Raw genomic sequence first — 19,591 nt, forward strand, 5'->3', positions numbered from 1 at the left:
AGCTGAACAGCATTTCTAAAGTGGGTGTGTTCCAGCTCACGGCGGACAGAACTCTGTATTATACAGAGATCCCAACGATGGCAGCAAAGGAATCAAGATCTAAAAAACAGGCCTGCAAAATATTTTTCTTAAGCCCAAGAAGAGAATCTTAAAACTAGGTTAACAGATGCACTTCTTGTCAGCCCAAGGTGGGGATATAAAACCAGTCTGAAATTTACTCTTTAGACCATCAGGCTAAACCAGGGTAGAGTAGATGTGGTCCTTCATTTCTAATGAACTAACAGATGTAAAAAGGGTCAGGTTTGGTGCTGTCTGTGAAAGCGTTACCTTGTCATAATCAAATATCACCATCATCCCAGAAGTAAAAGTGTCTCCAGAACAGGCTTATGAAGAAACCATGTAAAAGCCAGACTGGCAGGGGTACCGCTAGTAAAAAAGGCAGGTGGGCCTGGGTCCCAGACCTACTTGGAAGGGTAGGTTCCACATCAGACCCTATCTTGTAGGGAGGAGAAAAAGAAACAATTCTTTCTGCACTTGTACAGCCTATACCAAGGTCAAGAGGCTTCTTCTTTTTCTGCACGGAAAACCTGGAAACTCCTCCTGGAAATACAAGTGAGCTTATGTCCCTAGCTGTGGGGACTGAGGGTTAGACTAAGTGATCTTTAAAGGTCCCTTCCAACCCAAACCGTTCTATGATGCTGTTCTATGGTATGTTGAAGTCAACATCTGTAACATAACCTGATCAGCCTAAGGTAGGTGAGGCAAGTGCAAAGCAGCACTAAGACTGGAACAATGCCCATTTCTTAATTCTGTAGATATTTTATTCTTGACTCTAGGCTTTTTACTTTCAAGAATTGGGGCAATACTGTTGTAGGTTAAACGTGGAAGAATGGCGAGGAGATAGGCAATGGACATCAGTACAGCTATAACCCAGATTCCTTGTAACGAAGCCTTCTGTGCTTTGTTAAGGCAATAGGGGTCATTATTCTACATCACAATAGATTGTTACTTATGTCATCCTTGGTTAAGTCTTCCCAAACGTGTTATGTATCAAGCAGTCTCCCACAGCCAGCCATGCTCTTTTCATGTAATCACTTGCAAGGATGATTAGGTAATTATAACGTTTAATGTTCATGTGCAAACTCATGTAAATGCTTCAAAAACTCCCACCCATTATTCTGTTCTAACTGTTTGTCTGTGGTGCCAAGGACCTCCCTGCTTGCTGCTTACCTCACTCAGGAAACTACTGGGGAATCCCCACTGGGACAATGAGGTAATAAACACTTCTGGCCATCTTCATGCATATTTTATTTGTGTATCTCACCCTGCATGAGTCTGGACTGACGTCACTGGCAGAGGCCAGCCTGGTGGTGCCACTGCCTGGACCAAACATCTGTGTGGCTCTACTACAGTAAACACATGTTATGAAGCAAAAGGAGTAAGATCCACAATACAGTTACTTACTCAACCTGAGGCAGAAGCATTTCAAATCAGAACCAGAAAAAAAATAAAACCAAGTTTGTTTAGTTAAATAGGCACCAAATGAAGACAAAAAATCTCTCAACATCCCCCAACTGCAAGGTCCTAATTCAGTGACTGTCACTATACACCATGCAGACCGACAGTCTCAAACTCTCTGGGTGCCCTCCTGAGCTGAACCAGTGCAGCAATAGACTGGAACATTTTCTCTTCTTGCACCAGAGAAGTTATGGCTTATAAGTTACATTATTGTGTTTTACTGACAAATACTTACTTCAGTGAAAGAGAATAGTCATGCTTGCTTGTTTGACTATTTCTTACAAGGTAGCTACACTCTTTACATAAACGTAACAGGTTTTCTGCATCTGTCCGACTGATTGCTCCATGATACCATCTAGGAAAAAGCAGAAAGATTAATACACACATATATGGCAACTCATACTCCTTTCACTACTTCACTTCTTTAAGGTATGAATAATGATTAATATCACATAGATATCTTGAAGATTGAACATATTACAGATAAAAAGCACAGTGCTTGCATTATCTGAAGTTAACTTTACAGTTTGTGGAGGCCTGTAGTTTCTGTCAGCTGAAGGAAAAAACTTAGATCAAGAGAGCATGCAACATGATTAGTGTACATATTTATGAAAGAAATTCCCACTCAGAACAACACTTTATAATCTCTACCTTTCAAGCAGTAGATATACAATATACACATTTACTGTTTCATTCCTGTGATATATCAGTATTTCGACTGATACACAAAAGAACAAAAAAAAAAATAACATATGAAGAATATGAACAGTTAATAGTGGAAATTATTTCCTAAAATAAATATTTGGAAAAAGAGAAAAGTGATAAAGTGTGAAATCTCTAACAAAGACACTTGTTCTAAACACAGCTGTGACAACTCAGAACACTTTTAAGTAAATCTCTGGTGATCTCTGAAGTGGGTGTGACCAGCGAAGAAAGGAAATGGAGAGAGGAGAGGTAGGTCCTTCACTAAACTGAGGACTGAAAACAAAGAACCTTCTCAGCGCATGCTGCTCTATATCTGCACTTTCCCCAAGTTTCCTGAGCAATGTAATATGCTTGGCCCTGCACTGGATCAACTGCATCTCTGAGGAAGATTTCTCCCTTCCTGAAATTGCCAGATGCACTCTGAAGCATGATGAGACAAAACCCACTCCTGCCTAAGCAGGATCACACATACATCAGAAGTGCTCTCTGTATGGACCACAACTGTCTGACCAGGAATGGTCACTGGCCTTGTGCAAAAAAGTTTTGTTCTATTTGTTCTGATTTTATTTCTCTACTGAACTTACTCTAAGGGAGATGTTCCAACTAAAAGGTAAGCGAATAAAGACCAGACAGATCTCTTTGACAGATGTCATGCTCTTAACTACCTCGTGCTGATGTCAACTCCACCGTCAAATCAGATGAATGTGCTAAACAAAAGCTGGTGTTCAATTTAAAAGTTCATTATATGCCTGGTTATAATCAAAGTCTGCATTAGAGAAAGCTAAAAAGAGGGTTATACTATTATAGATTATAGACAGATAGAAAGGGAGGCACTGACAGCTCCATCATTTCACAAATAAAATTGAGGCACAGATGTGAATGTTTTCAGGCAGTGTTCTACCTATCTCCCATTAGAAATTTACAGCTAAAGGATATTTCTCAACATGGAATTAAAGACTAGCTTGTCTTCTAAGTGTAAAGGAAGAATATTAACACTAGGTATAAATCAGAAAACTGATTTGGAAGAGTCTAGAAATTACTCAGCTTGATTTTTTTTCTTTTCTCCCCAAAGAGTCAAATAAAACAAACAAAAAAAGAGCAACCTATGTAAACCCAAGGAGATCCCTCTAAATATCAGAATCTAGGGTAATTTTTTCATATGTTACTCAGATCTGGTGTTCCCCAGTTGGCAGAGAGGTTCACGGGAAAAGAACGTTGGGCTGGTTTCAGGAAGAAAAACCTGCTTTTAAGAGTTGGAAGAAAACCAGCAAAGCATGAAGACAACCACTGATGGGAGAACATCTGATTCAGAAGTGATGCCTGAGAGCTGTTTTGGCTACAGTTGCGAGTTAACATCAGTATCCAGAAGTGTAATTGCTAGAGAATCATATACTCATGTAAATGGGACACTCAGATTGCTCCTGTTCCAGCTAATTAGAGAGATAAGCTTAGTGCTATAATCAGCGTAAAGTTCCCAACTAATTTGTTGTTTCAACTACATTGGGTCTGTGTGCCCTGGCTGTGTCTATTTTTTAAATGTCAGCATATAGGTATTTGTGCAGAAAGGTTGAATATTCAAATGTCAATGATATGATCACAAAATAGCAAAATGACAACTTGTGAAAGACACCAATGAAAAAATATGGGACTTGAAATCCTGAAGACATGCATACCTTCTAAGATACCCTGGAAAACACAGGCACACCATGAAAATCTCAAGGCAAAATTTAAATATAGCCATACATGTTGACCTTTATCAGGATTGAAAGCACCCTGATTGAGGTTTATGGAAAATTCTTCCTGATTTCCCTTACTTTCTCAAAGGTCAGGTTTCAGCCACTAAGTGACCACAGCTCTGCTGAAGACACGACAGTTGCATCAATTATACAGCACGTATAACCAGTTATTACAGCTCATATATAATGCATAACACTACTCTGTTCTTGAATTGGTCAGAGGGAAACAAGAAGTCACCAGATCTTGTATACAAAGCTCGCAGGAATTCACATTCATTAAGACAACAGAAAAAGAACATGCTTTCTTCTTTTTGCTGTTACTGAGGAAATGGAACAAATTAATTCAATTCCCCGTGGTCCACAAGTTATTGAGTTCAGACTCTTTAATCACAAACAACTTACAGTATTTTCTTGATGTATTACCACACCTTGGTATTTCTGTCTGTTTGGGAAACTTCCTAACTTACCTATCCATTCGTCAACTTGCATACTTCCTTTCCTCTAGATCTTGTACTCCTTTTTACAAAAACAGATTCCATTTTAGTAGAGAAAGTTGGAATGGTTTGCCATGTGCTGTGGAGAGGTCCTATGCTACTAAAACTTGAAGAGTTTGCACGATTATAAATAATCTAAGATACAAGAAATCTAAACTCTTCTGTTTTCTGACACATTATTGTTAACTGTGCATTCATTTCAGGTTTGATCCTGCATAATAAAGAACTAAAAAAAAATTAATGTGATTAACACCTGAATAATTAAAAGAAGCAAAACTAGCTCTGCAGTTTTCAGTTATTTCAAGTTCAGTTATACATAACTGCAGTTATACTAAGAAAGCTACACAACATATTTTAATCAATATTTATATTAGAAATGTTTATATTAGAAATGTTTATATTAGAAATGTTTATATTAGAAATGTTTATATTAGAAATGTTTATATTAGAAATGTTTATATTAGAAATGTTTATATTAGAAATGTTTATATTAGAAATGTTTATATTAGAAATGTTTATATTAGAAATGTTTATATTAGAAATGTTTATATTAGAAATGTTTATATTAGAAATGTTTATAAGTATTTAATATATTTAATCAGAAGTTAATTAACAGATGCTTAGCTTTCTGTAGTACTTTAAATGTATTTTTGGATGGAATGGTGGGCAGGAACTACCCAAATCTAAGGACCAAATTTTATAGTCAAATTTATAGCCTTTTAGTCATGTAGCTAACAGTATCAATGAGTGATTTCACAATAGTAGTTGCTACTTCATCTGTTGAATATAAGTATACAACCCATCAATGAGCAGAGCTTTAAAAGTTAAGGCTTATTAGATGAAATGTGACACCACACATGATATTTTTCTCTGTTTCAAGATTAAGTTTCCAAATACTGCACATAAAAATAGAATGTCAAAGGAGAAGGAATTTCTGGAAACACCTTCTCTCAGACACAGTTGAAAGAGGGGATTCTCTCCTATTGAGTATCTGAAGTGCAAAAGAATTACTAATCCTCTTGGTACTGCTACCATTCAGGAAGAAAGTATTCTTACAAAGAGCACACTCTCATCTGTGCTAAATTATGCTGTCCCTCCCCTGTGAAAATAAATTCTGCATCTAACTTTGAATGACAGTGTCTGGAATGGGACTGCCTTCAGGGATTCAAGACAAAGCCTCTCATTTTACTGTGTGAATCAAATCCATTGGCTTCTCAGTACTCTCAAGTATCAGTATAACCTGTGTAAATTGCTCCACAACAAGATTTTTCGTTGTGTAACAAGTGATTCTGGCCCCTTCTCTGAGGGAAGATTGGAAGGGACCTTAAAAATCATCTGTTTCCAACCCCCTGCCATGGGCAGGAACAGCTTCCACTAGACCAGGTTGCTCAAAGCCACACGCAGCCTGGCCTCCAACACTCCCAGGGATGGGGCACCCACAACTTCACCAGGCAACCTGTGTCTCAACACCCTCACAGTAAATAATTTCTCCCTAATATCTAATCTAAATCTACCCTCTTTCAGTGTAAAGCCATTACCCTTTGTCCTATTGTTATATGCCCTTGTAAAAGTCCCTCTCCAGCTTTCTTGTGGACCCCCTTTAGGTACTGGGGGTACTGCTACAAGGTCTCCCTGGAGCCTTCCCTTCTCCAGGCTGAACAACTCCTGTCTTCACAGGAGAGGTGCTGCAGCCCTCTGATCACCTCTGTGGCCCTCCTCTGGACTTGCTCCAATGGGTCCGTGTCCTTCTCATGTTGGGGCCTCCAGAGCTGAACGCAGTACTCCAGGTGGGGTCTTAGGAGAGCCGAGTAGAGGGGACAGAACCACCTCCTTCAACCTGCTGGTCATACTTGGTTTTATATAGCCCAGGATATGGCTGGCTTCTGGGCTGCAAGCATTTGCTGTCGCACTATGCTGAGCTTTTCTCCACCAGCGCCCCCGAGCCTTTCTTCTCAGAGCTGCTTTCAATCCATTCTCCACCCCGCCTGTACTGATACCGGGGGTTACCCTGATACAGGTGCAGGACCTTGCACTTGGCCTTGTTGAAGAACTTTGTGGGGTTTGCATGGGCTCGCCTCTCAAGCCTATCAACATCCCTTTGGATGGCAACCCTTCCCAATAGCATGCTGATAACACCACTCAGCTTGGTGTTGTCAGCAAACTTGCTGAAGGTGCATTCAGTCCCAGTGACCATGTCACCAACAAAGGTTTTACACACAAGCACAAGTCCCAATACTGACCCCTGCAGTACAGCACTCATCACTCATGTTCACTTGAACATCAAGCTATTGACTGCAACTCTTTGAGTGCAACTATTCAGCCCATTCCTCATCCATCAAGTAGTCCATCTATCAAAACCATGTCTCCCCAATTTAGAGAAAAGGATGTTGTGCCAGCCAGTGTTGTTCAGCACAGTGTCAAACACTTTCCACAAGTCCAGGTAGGTGACAACTGTTCCTCTTCCCTTATCCACCAACACTAACCCTGCTGTAGAAGGCTAGCACATCTGTTAGGCACTATTTACCCACTGTGAAGCCATGTTGGCTGTCACCAATCACCTCCTTATTTTCCATGTGCCTTAGCATAGTTTCCAGGAGAATCTGCTCCCTGACCTTGCTGAGCACAGAGGTGAGATGGACTGGCCTGTAATTTCCCAGGTCTTCCTGTCTTCTCTTTTTAAACATGAGAGTTATGTTTCCACTTTTTCACTGGACTGTCATGACTTCTCAAATATGATGGATAGTGGCTTAGCCACTTCATCAGCTAATTCCCTCAGAACCCACAGATGCATTCCATCAGGTCCCATGGACTTGTGCACCCTTCAGGTTCCTTAGATGGTCTCAAATCCAATCTTCTCCTGCACTAGGCAGTTCTTAATTCTCCTAGTCTCAGTCCTTGCTTTCTGTGGCTTGGGCGGTGTGGCTGAAGCAATTGCCAGTGAAAACTGAGACAAAAATGCTGTTGAGTACCTCAGCCTTCTTCATGTCCCAGGTAGCCAGGTCTCCTGTTTCCTTCCAGAGAGGGCCCAGCATTCTCCCTAGTCTTCCGTTTATCACCAATGTACCTACAGAAGCTTTTCTTGTTGCCATTGACATCCCTGGCCATATTTTATTCTATCAGGATTTTATCCTTCCTAACCTTATCCCTGGCTACTCAGATAATTTCTTTGTATTCCTCCCAGGCTGCCTGTGCTTTCTTCTGCCCCCATAGGCTTCCTTTTTGTGTTTCATTTTGTCACGGAGCTCCTCGTACTTCCATGCAGGCCTGCTGGTGTTTTTGCTTGACTTCCTCTATGCTGGGATGCATCACTCCTGAGCTTGGAGGAGGTGACCCTTGAATATTAACCAGTTTTCTTGGGCCCCTCTTCCCTCCAGGACTTCATCCCATAGTACTCTACCAAGCATATCCCTGAAGAAGCCAAAGTCTACTCTCCTGAAATCCAGGATATGAGCTTGGTATGCACCCTCCTCGCTGCCTTAAGGATCCTGAACTCCATTATTTCATGGTCACTGCAGCCAAGACTGCCCTTGAGCTTCATGTTTCCCAGCAGCACCTCCTTCTTGGTGAGAACAAGGTCCAGCATGGCACCTCTCCTCATTGGCTCCTCTAATCACTTGGAGAAGGAAGTTATAAACAACACATTCCAAGATCTTCCTGGATTGCTTATGTCCTGCTGTGTTGTCCCTCCAATAGATAGCCAGGTGGTTGAAGTCCCCCATAAGTGCCAGGGCTTGTGAATGTGAGGCTGCACTTATCTCTCTGTAAAAAGCCTCATCTGCTTGGCCTTCCTGGTCAGGTGGCCTGTAGCAAACCCCCACTATAATGTCACTTGTCCCTGCCCTGCTTTTAATCTTGACCCATAAGCTCTCCTCATCCAACCCCAGGTGGAGCTCCATGCACTCCAGATGGGCATGGACACAGAGGGTGACACCTGTCCTTGTCTCCCCTACCTCAGCTTCCTAAACGGCTTGTATGCTCCCATTCCAGTCATAAGAGTCATCCCACCATGTCTCCATGCTGCCAATAAGATTGTAGCCCTACAGGCATGCACATCTCTCAACTCTTCTTGTTTAACCCCCACTACATGCATCTTACATACAGGCATTTAAGTTTATGCACGCACACCCACACCCACACCCACCTCCGAAGCTGACTTACTGGCTGGGGCAGCTGGAATTCCTTTGTGTTGCTCTTCAGGTACCTTCAATCCTTCTCAAAGCTCTCAGAATTTCCTGCTGGCACCAGCCTCAAGCTGGTAGGAGAGGGATGGACTGAGACTCCCCTCTACTGGCAACTTCAGTTTAAAGGCCTCTTCACCAGCTTGGCAAGCCTATGACTGAAGATGCTCTTCCCCTTCTCCAGCAGACAGGCCTCATCACCCTCCAGCAGATCAGCTTTCTCAAAGCGAGTCCCACTGTCTAAGTAGCCAAACCCTTGGCTGTAGCACCAGTCCTGTAACCATTTGTTCATTCACCAGACCTGACTGGATCTTTTAAACCCCTTTCCTTTGACCAAGAAGACTGATGAAATTACTCCCTGTGCTCCTGAGTCCTCATCACTGCTCCCAGGGCTCTGTCAGCCTCATACAAGTCTGGTACCCCTCAGCTGCTCCTGGTGGGATCACTGATGCCCACGTGAAACAGCAGCAGTGGGTAATAGTGGACTGGATGAGGCTTGGCAGCCTCTGTGACACCCCTGACGCGCCCCTGCTCAGCAGCACAGCTCTGGAGAGTGCGTTGGGTCAGCAGGTGGGCGTCTCCGCACCTCAGAGGAGAGTTGCCCATTGCTGTCACCCATCACCTGCCCATGGCTGTGCTGGCTGTCACACGTGGAGCAGCCCGGGCCACCCGGCTCGGCTCCAGCGACTGCTGATGCAGCAGGTCTTTCCTCTTCAGCCTGCGGAGCGGTGAAGCGGTTCTGCCAGTGCACCTCGGGTTGCGGGGAAGCCCCTTCCTCCCGCCGGCATGCCGCGGCATTGCTGGCCCCCTCCCTCCCGCGCCTGCCGGTGGGCAAGTTTTCGGCGGTCTGGCCGCGGGCGGGGGGCCCGCTGCAAGCTGTGCTTGGCACCGGCCATCGCACTCCTCCTCGGCTCCCGGAGTTACGAGTCCTCTCCCCTTCCCACAGGCGATCCCCGCCCGGGCACGCCGCTCGCAGGCCGGCCCGGCCCTGCCCTGCGCCGGGGAAAGGCCCGGGCACGTCCCGCTGGCCGAGGCTGCGCCGCCACCTCCCCCGCGCCGCTCCCTCTGGGCGGAGGCAGCGGCCGCCGCCGGGCTGCGCGGCGCAGACCCCCAGCCGCCGCCTCCGCTCCCGGCCGGCGCCCCCCGCCGGGCCCGGTTGCCCCCGAGGGCCGTCGCCGGCCCCGCCCGCCGCCCCCAGCCGCCGCCGTGCGAGCTGCCGGCCGCGCTCCCCGGCTCAAGGAACCGCCGTGCGCTGCGCTCCCCGCTCCGCTGCGGAACGCGCCTGCGCTGCAGCTGAAGGCCGGGGCGACGGGTAAGCACCCAGACGGGAATGCTGAGGAGGGGGAGTTGGACTGCAGGGTCTGGGGCACTTGCTCCTGTAAGTGGGAAGGGAAAGAACTAGAGAGCCATTACTGTGCTTACTTACATCTGCTTTTCCAGTTGAACAGTTGGATCTATTCTCTCTCCCAGGATCCCGCAAAACTCTGGGCTGCCATGTTTGCTGGGTTTAAAGCCTCCTCCAGGTGCTCTTAACTGCCTGCGCTGGTCATTTGAGGGAGGAGATGCTTGGCGTTTCTCACTTCCATTAAACTGGGCTGCAAGATACACAGTAATTACCTCTCCAAGCAAGCTTAAAAAGAAACGAATTAGCTTTAGCACTTAAGAGAGGTTTCATGCTTCCCAGGGGCACCCGCTAGCATCAAGTAGTAGTAATTTATTTATTAAGATGTAGTGATTTATCTGCAAAGTTATATGTATCACATAAAGGTGTTTCTAACTACGCAAAATATGGTCCCTAAAACTTTTGCTTTTGCAGTAATAGATTACACAGTCTTCTAAACCTTAGCAAAATAAGCACTAGTTATTGTAACATTTGATACTTTCCTCCCCAAGAGATGATACTGAAACAAGTAACAGTAACAGAGATGGGCTTTCAGTCACATGCCGTAATTTCAGTAACAAACAAGTGAGGAACATCAAGAATCCAGCTTGCCTCAGTTTATGTGTAATCATCCTAACAGTAATCTGGGTGCAAATCCAGACAGCTAACACACATCTATCCACATCAGAAACAGAGGCAAGCAGCAGTGAATTCAAAGTGTATCCACTTACACAATGCTGGCATAGAGCTTTTGTCTTGAAACATTAGGGGTAGAAAACGAGGAAAAGGGAAAATGGCATTTGTTACTTTCTCACATTAACTACGTTATTCTAAGACAAGCAATACAACTTATTTTGCAAAGCTGTAATTTCTTAAAGCACTGCAACATCTGTAGCAAAGCATCCTCATTCTACACCTACTACACTTACAGATTCTACATATCTATAATCTGAAAAAATTAAAGGACACAATATTGCCAGAAACAGTGAAAGGAGCTACCCACACAATATTTCTGACTCTCACTGCCTTCTTTGATGGTTTGCTTCTTCATCAAAAACTAACGCTCACAGCTGCAGATGGATTACTGTTTTAAAATCATCTAGGGGGATACCGGGCAGAAAAAACTTCACTATGTCAGGAGGTAAACATCACAATGCGCACAAACACAGAGCACAATCAGCTCCTCTGTGAGTTTCAACAGCAGTATCAGAGAAAAATGCCACAAGGACAGTCAAAGGGACTCCCTACAACAGCACGTTGTAGATCTCATGCATTTAAACCCCCACTTCTAACACACAGACACTTAGGCACGTTGCTGTTAATATTGTTTTGAGGCAATGCTAAACAACAGAGAGACCTGTAATGTTTAAAAAGGTAATGCATACAGAACAGAGATGTGTTGGGTGTGGAAAATGTTTTGCAGTGTTGTTGGGTTGTTTTTTTTTTGGAGGGGAGGGTTATTTTTATATGCTTTCTTCATGGGGCTTAGGACACTTCCAAATTCCCCCTCTACTCAAGGAAAGGAGAAACAAATTATTGTAAAACTGGGCAAACGTATTCAATCATATTCTGAAATATGTATGGCAGAAATATGCTGGTTATTTCTTAAAATGGAAACTTAGATTTAACCTCATTAATATTCAGGATATTATATATAATTATATTGTATTTCAGGATAATAAAAGCTGATTAGCATAACAAGGAGAAACATTGCATGTGTGTACTTGCCAGTGACATATATGAACAGCACTTATTTCAACTGTAAGAAAAACACCTGGATGTAATTTTGATAAACAAATTTTTACTTTAAAAGAGAAAAAAATGTAAGTATCTATAATGAAAAACAAGAAAGAATTTGAAAAACAGAGGATGTTAGTTAAACATTACAAATATTTAACAGGACATGGCCTTGGGAGAAGGAATAGACACCATAAATAAATCAAGCTAGGAAGTAACAAGATAAGCTCAAGGAGAACCAAACGGTTAATGAGACCAAACAGCAAATTACTTGAACTATATGTGAACTCTCATAACTAGCATACTAAAAGTTCCACCCTCAAGCAAAGAAAGCCCCCTACTAACAAAGCCTCCTCCCCACAGAACATGTGAGGTGAAAAAAAAAAAAAGAATGCTTTACCTTTAAATGGAGACAGGGCTTGATAGAACCAATGACAATTGAGTGTGACTGAACATAAGTGTAAACAATTGTACACACTGTATAAAATGTTCTACCATGTGTTAAGAGGCGTGCTTGGTTTGTGGATTTGCCACCCAGCATCCATATCTGCGCAGATGTGCAATAAATAAATATTTTGACTCTGTGTGTGGATCAGCTTTTGCACACTGGGTCAAGAATGCAGATTTGAGATAAGAATTTGGGAACTCTGAAAACTGGCAACCTTAACATCTGTTTCTGACCAAGTAACATCTGTCAGACACCAAAAATTCAGTTCACAAAACATATGAAACTCTGTTGTGATTGTAAACAGCAGTAGCTTCACAATACGATGGTTAGAAGTAGGATCTGTTGTCCAAAAATAGCACAAAATTAAATTTCAGATGCTTTTGAATGTTGCCTTGGCCTGAAAAGCTCTGAATTGTCTCTGGACTCCTGCCTTCTTTTTTGTTTGTTTGTTTGGGTTTTTTTTGTTTTTTGTTAAATTGGCAGGCAGAAGCAGCCTGAAAGGGATATCCAGATAGATTGAACTGGTAAGTGTGATATCCAGTCAGGCACCAACCCACACATGCAATGTTGTTCCCAGGACTGAGTTTTGATTGCTGTAAGTCATATCTTAACTAAAGCTGTAGTATATATAGTGAAGGTTCAGAAGCAATATTTCATGCAGCTGGGAGCATAAAGTTTTTTATTACTATGTGTTTGCATAGCCATTACAGTTATGGATGCGATGATGCATACCTGACCCTTCCTCACTCTGTGTAACCTCTCTTCCTCTGCCCTGTAGCTGGTGCTATACCCAGCTTTAATTCCCCCAGGGTCCTATGCACCAGCTTTCTGTGCAACACCAGCTGCAGTCACAGACGTGACCAGGTTTGGCATCCTCCTTCAAGTACACATCCTCCTTCAAGAAGTCTATGACCTGTGCTGAGAACCACTTCCTCTTCAGAACAGAGGCCCCCTTATTTTGTAAAGCAATACTAAGATCTCTACATGCATTTGCTTTACCCAAAGGTTTGCTATCCACACATGACAGCCTGGAAAGGCTTGATTTCTCACACACTCACATGGGAGCTAGTGTCAGCCTGACATTCCCGAATGGGCTCTCCAGTGTTGCTATCTCCTTTTCCAGCCAGACTTAGGTATCAGAAACCTACTTTGTTCCCGTTACTTTGCCAATCTCAGCCCTTCTGGACAAGCCAGTTTGCCCAGCTCCAGCAGCAGGCCTAACAAGACCTGCTTGGTTCCCATAAAAGCCATCAAAAATACATTTCAGCCTCCAATGAAACAAAACCAATTTTGTTTGTGAAAGAACTCAAGATGCAGACAGTCAAAATGGTGCACTCCAGCTCTGCTAGACAAGTCCCTGAGGAAGGCTAGGCACAGCTTGCTCCACAATGTCAGCATGACAGCAACCCCAGCCCTATGCTTAGGAGCCACAGTGCAGACACATTCCCCTCAACCTGAGTAGACTTCATAGCTTGTGCACAATTTCAGTCTGGCACATCACAGTTTCCAGGTTGGAGATAAACAGGGTTTATCCATGCTTTAGCAATGAATCTTAAAATCATGGCAGAGGAAAAAAACGTTTTCTCAAAAGATTTGCACAAGTAATTAACTTCATTATAATTCTAGTGTTGCTTGCCATTTTGGTTTGTTTACTAGGTCTAGCACCTGACAAATAAAAAATATTTGCTGCATAAGTCTCTTTGTGTCTGCAGATCACAAATGTTTGTTGTTCCCTTCAGATGAACTTCTCAAAATAGGAACATTTTAGCAGAGGGTCTTTTCAGGTTCACCACAACTCCAAGTAGTTGGGGGATGGTAGTTGTGGGTCTGTAAAGTGGGACTTGCCCATTGCTAGAATTTCTAATACCACTTAGACCAACATTGTGCTCTTAAGAGAAATCCACTTCAGCTAAGAACTAAAAATAAAGCTCACCTGGTCTAGCTACATTAGCTAGATACATTATGGAACCACAGTATACACTAAGTCAGAAAAACGCACACCTCAGCAGAAGGTTAATACTTCTCCACTGCAAACTTCCCACTGTTTCAAACTTAGAAGTTGGACCTCCTTCCTTATTTTAAACACTTAAAATTCCTGGGAGTTAGGTTAAGTATAGACACATCAGATGAGACAGCAGCTTGAATCTATGCTTGCAGCCAAACCTTACATACTAGTTTGTAACAAATAACCAGGTACCTCAGACGTACTAAGTTACAATGAATGACAGATGCAATCACAAAATCTAATTTACCTCAAGAAAATATTTGCTCTCTTAGCATTTAAAAGAGAACTCTGCATGCTGAACCCATAAGGAATTCAAACATATCATAATACTTCTTATTTACACTTGGTTTTAGTCTATTACTTTTGTAAAGCAATATTTTAATTTAGTGTGCTGTCATAAGTATTAACTGTATAATGCTTAGAATAATATTTACACATAGGCAAATCATAAAATGTCATATTGGATGGATTGTGCTTTATTAATTTACAGTTACATATAGACAAACAAAACTACAGATGAAGAAAAAAATTAGATAAAACTAAGATTACGGTTTTTTAAATAATCACTCAAAAAACCCTATAGCTATTTCAGAGTTTACCTGACAAAGAGCAAAAAAGTGGGAATGAAGATGATTACAGAGCTCCAAGTCTTGAGCTCAATAATGAGTTGTGCAAAAAAAGGTATGCAGTAGAAATGCAGCAAGGTAGCTTGCATATGCAGCTTTCTTCTCTGGATTCAATGAATTACAAATCAGCCATTTCATATCATATGCACGATACATGAAGAATAAGATCTAAGTTTTCCATATGCACTCATATGACTCCTAAGACAATAACTTCTAAGACTAATAATCCCATTTCTGTGGCTGCTGTATTATTAGTTCAGAAATCTGTAAAGTGTTACCTCACTGAACACAGACTGGTACTGGTCCCACAGCTTGTATCTCAGTGTTGCTGAACAATGAAGTTTCTGGTTTAGGTATTTTGCATACTTTGAAAGAAAAACTACTTCCAGGTAGCACATAATCACTAACCTTGTGTGGGAAGCTCACAATAACTCTGATATTACTCTTAGCTTTTGGAAAATTATCAAAACTACTATGTAAGGAAATACTCAACTCAGATTCCCTATGTTGCACTAAGCCACAGAAATAAGCTGCAGAGAGATTAAAAGCCCTAAAGTATTCCACCTTTGAAGATCTAAGTGTCACCTGCTCAAGTATTTGTTTCTGCCTGCTCTTTTACGCAGTCCAAGGGCTTTACTTACCCTCTCACCTTCAAACAAAATATTCTTTGCTCAAAAGTAGCTCTAATCCCAAGCTGCCCAAGAACACAAGCAAAGAATGGCTAAACACACCTCTGGCCAAGCAAACACTGGGCAGGTTAGCAAAAAAATAACTGGAAGTCTTTCAGCTAACACAGTCAGCAAGAATTAACTGTTTAGCTTCCTTGCAGGAGCTCTTCAACAGCAACCTGTAATCATTGTAGCCCAGACATTCCCATGGCATGTGGCCTAGCCCAGAGGGCTATAAGGATGGGGATGAGTGAGGAAGCACATCAACCTCCCTTGAGGGCAAAAATGCACCCACAGCTAATAGGAGAGAGTCTTGGGTGATAGAGAGCAGGTGTTTGAAGGTGAGAGAAGTCCCAAAGAGATATAAGAAGGTAACAGAGTGGCAGCTGGCGTCAGGTAGAAGGATGAATGAGAAAATCTAGACATAGAAGCAGTTCTGTAGGACAAAAGGAGGGGAAAAAGTAGACTACATAAGAAGGACAGATGGGCAAGAAACAGACATGGTGGCAGGGGTGAAACAGTGGAAACCCCTCCAGAATGGAGAATAGAGAAACTCCCTGGAAAGAACGCAGAAGGCAGCCTAAGACCCGCTGCGTTCTGCTCTGCGGAGCCCCTGCATGTGCTGCGGGTAGCTTGTGGATCCTTTCGGGTAGCCAATACCCTACTACAACAGATTTGCTGTGGACCACACTGCTGTGTAGTAAGCCTCACCGGTCACAAGATGGAGGCTGCACATAGGCTGTAGGGAAAGGTAACACTACTGCCACCACAGGGACACATTAAAAGATATGAAATACGTACTGAATTGGGGCAGACATCAATGCCATAGCACAAAGCCAAAGCAGAATGTTTTACACATGTGCCAGACTGATATTCAGCACCTGCAAAACAGCCATTGTGGCACTGGAAAACTAGTGATGTCTCCATTAATTAGCCTATCTTGACATGCAATAGATATCCCAAACCATAGCCAGGATCTCACAGCCAGGCAATCTCCCAGCGCAAGCCTTCCAAACATTTTAATTGGTCCAGCAAAAGGGATGAGTCAGCTTAGGCAAGCCTGAATCAAAGCCTGTTTCCATGAGGCAGAGCTCAGCAACAGAACTGTTTATCCTGCTAGAAACCACACAAGCAGGTTAGACTTTTGTGTTGGAGTTCATGCTCTTTAGGGAAATAAACTATTTTACCTGCACAACATCCAGCAGAACTGGATCCTGGTTTAGATCCAGCCTCAAAAGAACTATCAGCATATGCTTAATGGAAAAGTGACTAAGCCTGGAAGTCTGCAAGATTGTTAACAGCTCACATGCCAGAGCAAATCATAATCATAGGAAGTAGAAATCAGTTTTCTCTAACCTCCTCTTCTGTTCCATAAGAGCCCAACAAGAGGAAAGGGGATGCTGAGCAAGAAGGGTTTTTTTAAGCAGCTATTTCAGGTTTATCCTTGTGTCTTTTGCTTCCACTCACATTTCACAGGATGGATACTGCAGACATCAGCTTGACTTGGAAACAAACTCAAATCAACTACAACCTGAAGATATAAGAATGAGTGAAGCACAGAGGTGATATCACTCTCACAACACATTGCCACTGCTCTCACTGTGCTAGAAAATAAACACATTTAGTTTGCCCATGTCCACCACCTACCTATTAGGTGATCAGGTCAGAAACACCCAAGAAGGGTATTGTCACAACAAACTCTGTTTACAGAACAGTAGCCCTGCATAGCTGTGGAGAGAAGTCACTTCTTATTTCTGTAATGTGGCAATATCATGGCACACAGAATTGCAAAATCAGAATAATTCAGGTGGAAATGGTCGGTGGGAGGTGTCTAGTCCAACTGGCTCAAGGCAGGGACTGCTATGTGATCAGATCAGATTGCTCAGAACTTTATCCAGTCATCCCTTTACACAGGATGAAAAAAAAATAATCTAAAGATGGATGTCATAGCACCATCAAAAGTAGCTGGCTGCAACAAGGCTTTTACCATCCCATGCCAGGTTAACTTCAATACGTAGTTCCCACACCTTGCCCCAGCACAGCCACCAATCCCCCACAAGTTTTCAAAAGTTCATCTACTGTCCATGCTGTTTCTTCAGCCTCTTCAGGCCAGTCCACCCTGCTTCTTGCCTCTGCTGCGTCCCTTCCATGTCTCTCCTACATCTCGGGCACTCTCTTTCCTCCCTCTGCTTCTTCCAGGTCTCTCTTCATTTCAAGCTCCTCTTCATACGGTCCTTAAAGCTATTTAACTATTCATCAGGAACCAGATACAGCTGTACACTATCCATGTCAGCCAACACACCGCCCCTAAAGCAAGCCTACAGCTGTATATTATCAATGTTAATTAACCCACCTTCATTCCTCTACAATTCTTCTACAGATGGACACTGCAAGAGCCCCCGGACAGTTGGTTCCAATGCATAACTATCCTTGCAGAGGAAAAAGGTTTTCCCCAGACTAAGACAGAACCACTCCTGATATAACTTATATCTCATCTTCCCATCACATACCTGCTCATTTGTGAAGAACCTGGCTCTACCATCTTGAAGATCTCATAGGCAACGGAAACTTGCTATTACATTACTCTAAAGCTTTCTAGCTTTCTCTTCTCCAGGCTAAGCAAGCCAAGTTCTCTCAGTTGTCTCCTCATCAGTCATTCCTGCAGTTTCCTGTCATTTTGATGACACTCTGCTGACTTCAGTGTTTATCAACATCCTTCTTGCATCAGAATACTGGACACAGCATTACACATGTTGTCCAACATATGTAAAGTAAAGAGGAACAGTCACACTGCTTGATCTACTGGCTATGCTCCTATTCACACAGGCAAGGATGTTGCTAGCCTTCATCAGTGCTGGGCAACGCTGCTAGCCACATTTAGTCCATTTTCCCCTTAAGCCCCTTCCATCAAAGCTGTAACCCAGTAAGCCAACCAGTCCTTGGTCCATATCATTGCATGGGGTTTGATCTTGTCCTGGTTGGATTCTGTCAGCTTCTTGTGAGCCCATTTCTCCAGCCTGTTCAGGTGTCTCTGAATGGCAGCTCTGCACTGCCCACCAGCTCCCTCACCCATCTGCCCCCTGCCACTTGATATCATTCCAGACTTCACAAGGTGCATTTCCTCTCCTCCTTCTCTGCTTTACTGATAAGGATGCTGAACAGCAAGGGTTCAAGAACAAATCCCCTGAGAAATCACACACAGTTCCCCCTTCAGAATCACAGCCTGACTGAATGAAGCCCTGCTCAGCCATTTCCACAAAGCAACAGAAAGGAATAAAAAGAGTGGTATAACCAACACCAAGCACAGACATTCAGAGACAGAAAAAAGTTTGTGTCGAATCTCCCTGACTGACAGGTTCTGATGTGGGAGAACTTCAGCAGTTCAAAAGGATTAATCCAAGAACAAGTTCTACATATCCATAGAAATGTGTTCAATTATAATGCAAATACTCCACTCATTACCGAGTAGAAGCAGGTTACTTTATGCATGTTACATAGATACTTTTTTTCCTTCACCTGTAAGAATTGCCCCACAATTTAAGGACCTTGCAATGCAACACCCTTATCATAAAGCCACTCAACACAGCCTACATCTCATACATTAAAACGGGGGTAGAGGCAAGGAGTGGGAAGAAGATAAGTTTTGCTAACATGAACTCAGTGCTGAGATGGGTGACAACAGGTCAGCTGAAGCACCAAAAAAATTCCCCATTTCTGCAGGAGGTAAAGTTTTGAGACTACCCACATTTGCTTTTCAGAGATTTATCAACCCCACACATACCCCAAAGAGCTGAAATACTTGAGTTCTCCTAAAGGCAAGTACATATACTATGCTGTGAGAGAGACTTTCCTGATTGGGATCTAGGAATCGTACCTGCTAGAGCTGGGATGGTGACTTTGTTCCACTCCCATGGCTGATCATACTCATCTGCAGGCCTGTCATCATCCTGTGGCAATTTGCTTTCTCGTAAATGGTGACTCACCACGCTTTCAGAATCAGATTCCACAGCACTGCCTTCTGGTTCGTAGGGTATGTCATAGAGCTGCATGTTTTTCTGATGGGACTTCACGCCTTCCTGCTTCGCAAACTCTGTT

At 43.0% G+C, this 19,591-nt stretch overlaps 1 protein-coding gene and 1 long non-coding RNA gene across 4 annotated transcripts in view; one reads left to right on the forward strand and one right to left on the reverse strand.

Annotated features, from left to right (window-relative positions):
• SHB (SH2 domain containing adaptor protein B) overlaps positions 1–19,591 on the reverse strand; it is an 83,639-nt gene that overhangs the window by 23,440 nt on the left and 40,608 nt on the right. For all 3 annotated transcript variants that reach the window (XM_080372728.1, XM_080372729.1, XM_080372730.1), the window contains exons 3-5: positions 19,371–19,586; positions 10,058–10,226; positions 1,754–1,873 (exon numbers count right to left, since the gene is read on the reverse strand). In XM_080372728.1, the coding sequence (XP_080228854.1) occupies positions 1,754–1,873; positions 10,058–10,226; positions 19,371–19,586 (505 nt within the window). The remainder of the gene's footprint in view (positions 1–1,753; positions 1,874–10,057; positions 10,227–19,370; positions 19,587–19,591) is intronic.
• Positions 5,007–19,360, forward strand: LOC308056869. Its single transcript, XR_013925009.1, has 3 exons — positions 5,007–9,943; positions 16,973–17,058; positions 17,877–19,360. It is a non-coding gene; the product is annotated as an uncharacterized lncRNA (long non-coding RNA).

The sequence above is a fragment of the Falco punctatus genome (genome assembly GCF_963210335.1).
Source record: "Falco punctatus genome assembly, chromosome: Z".
NCBI classification, from domain to species: Eukaryota; Metazoa; Chordata; class Aves; order Falconiformes; family Falconidae; genus Falco; species Falco punctatus.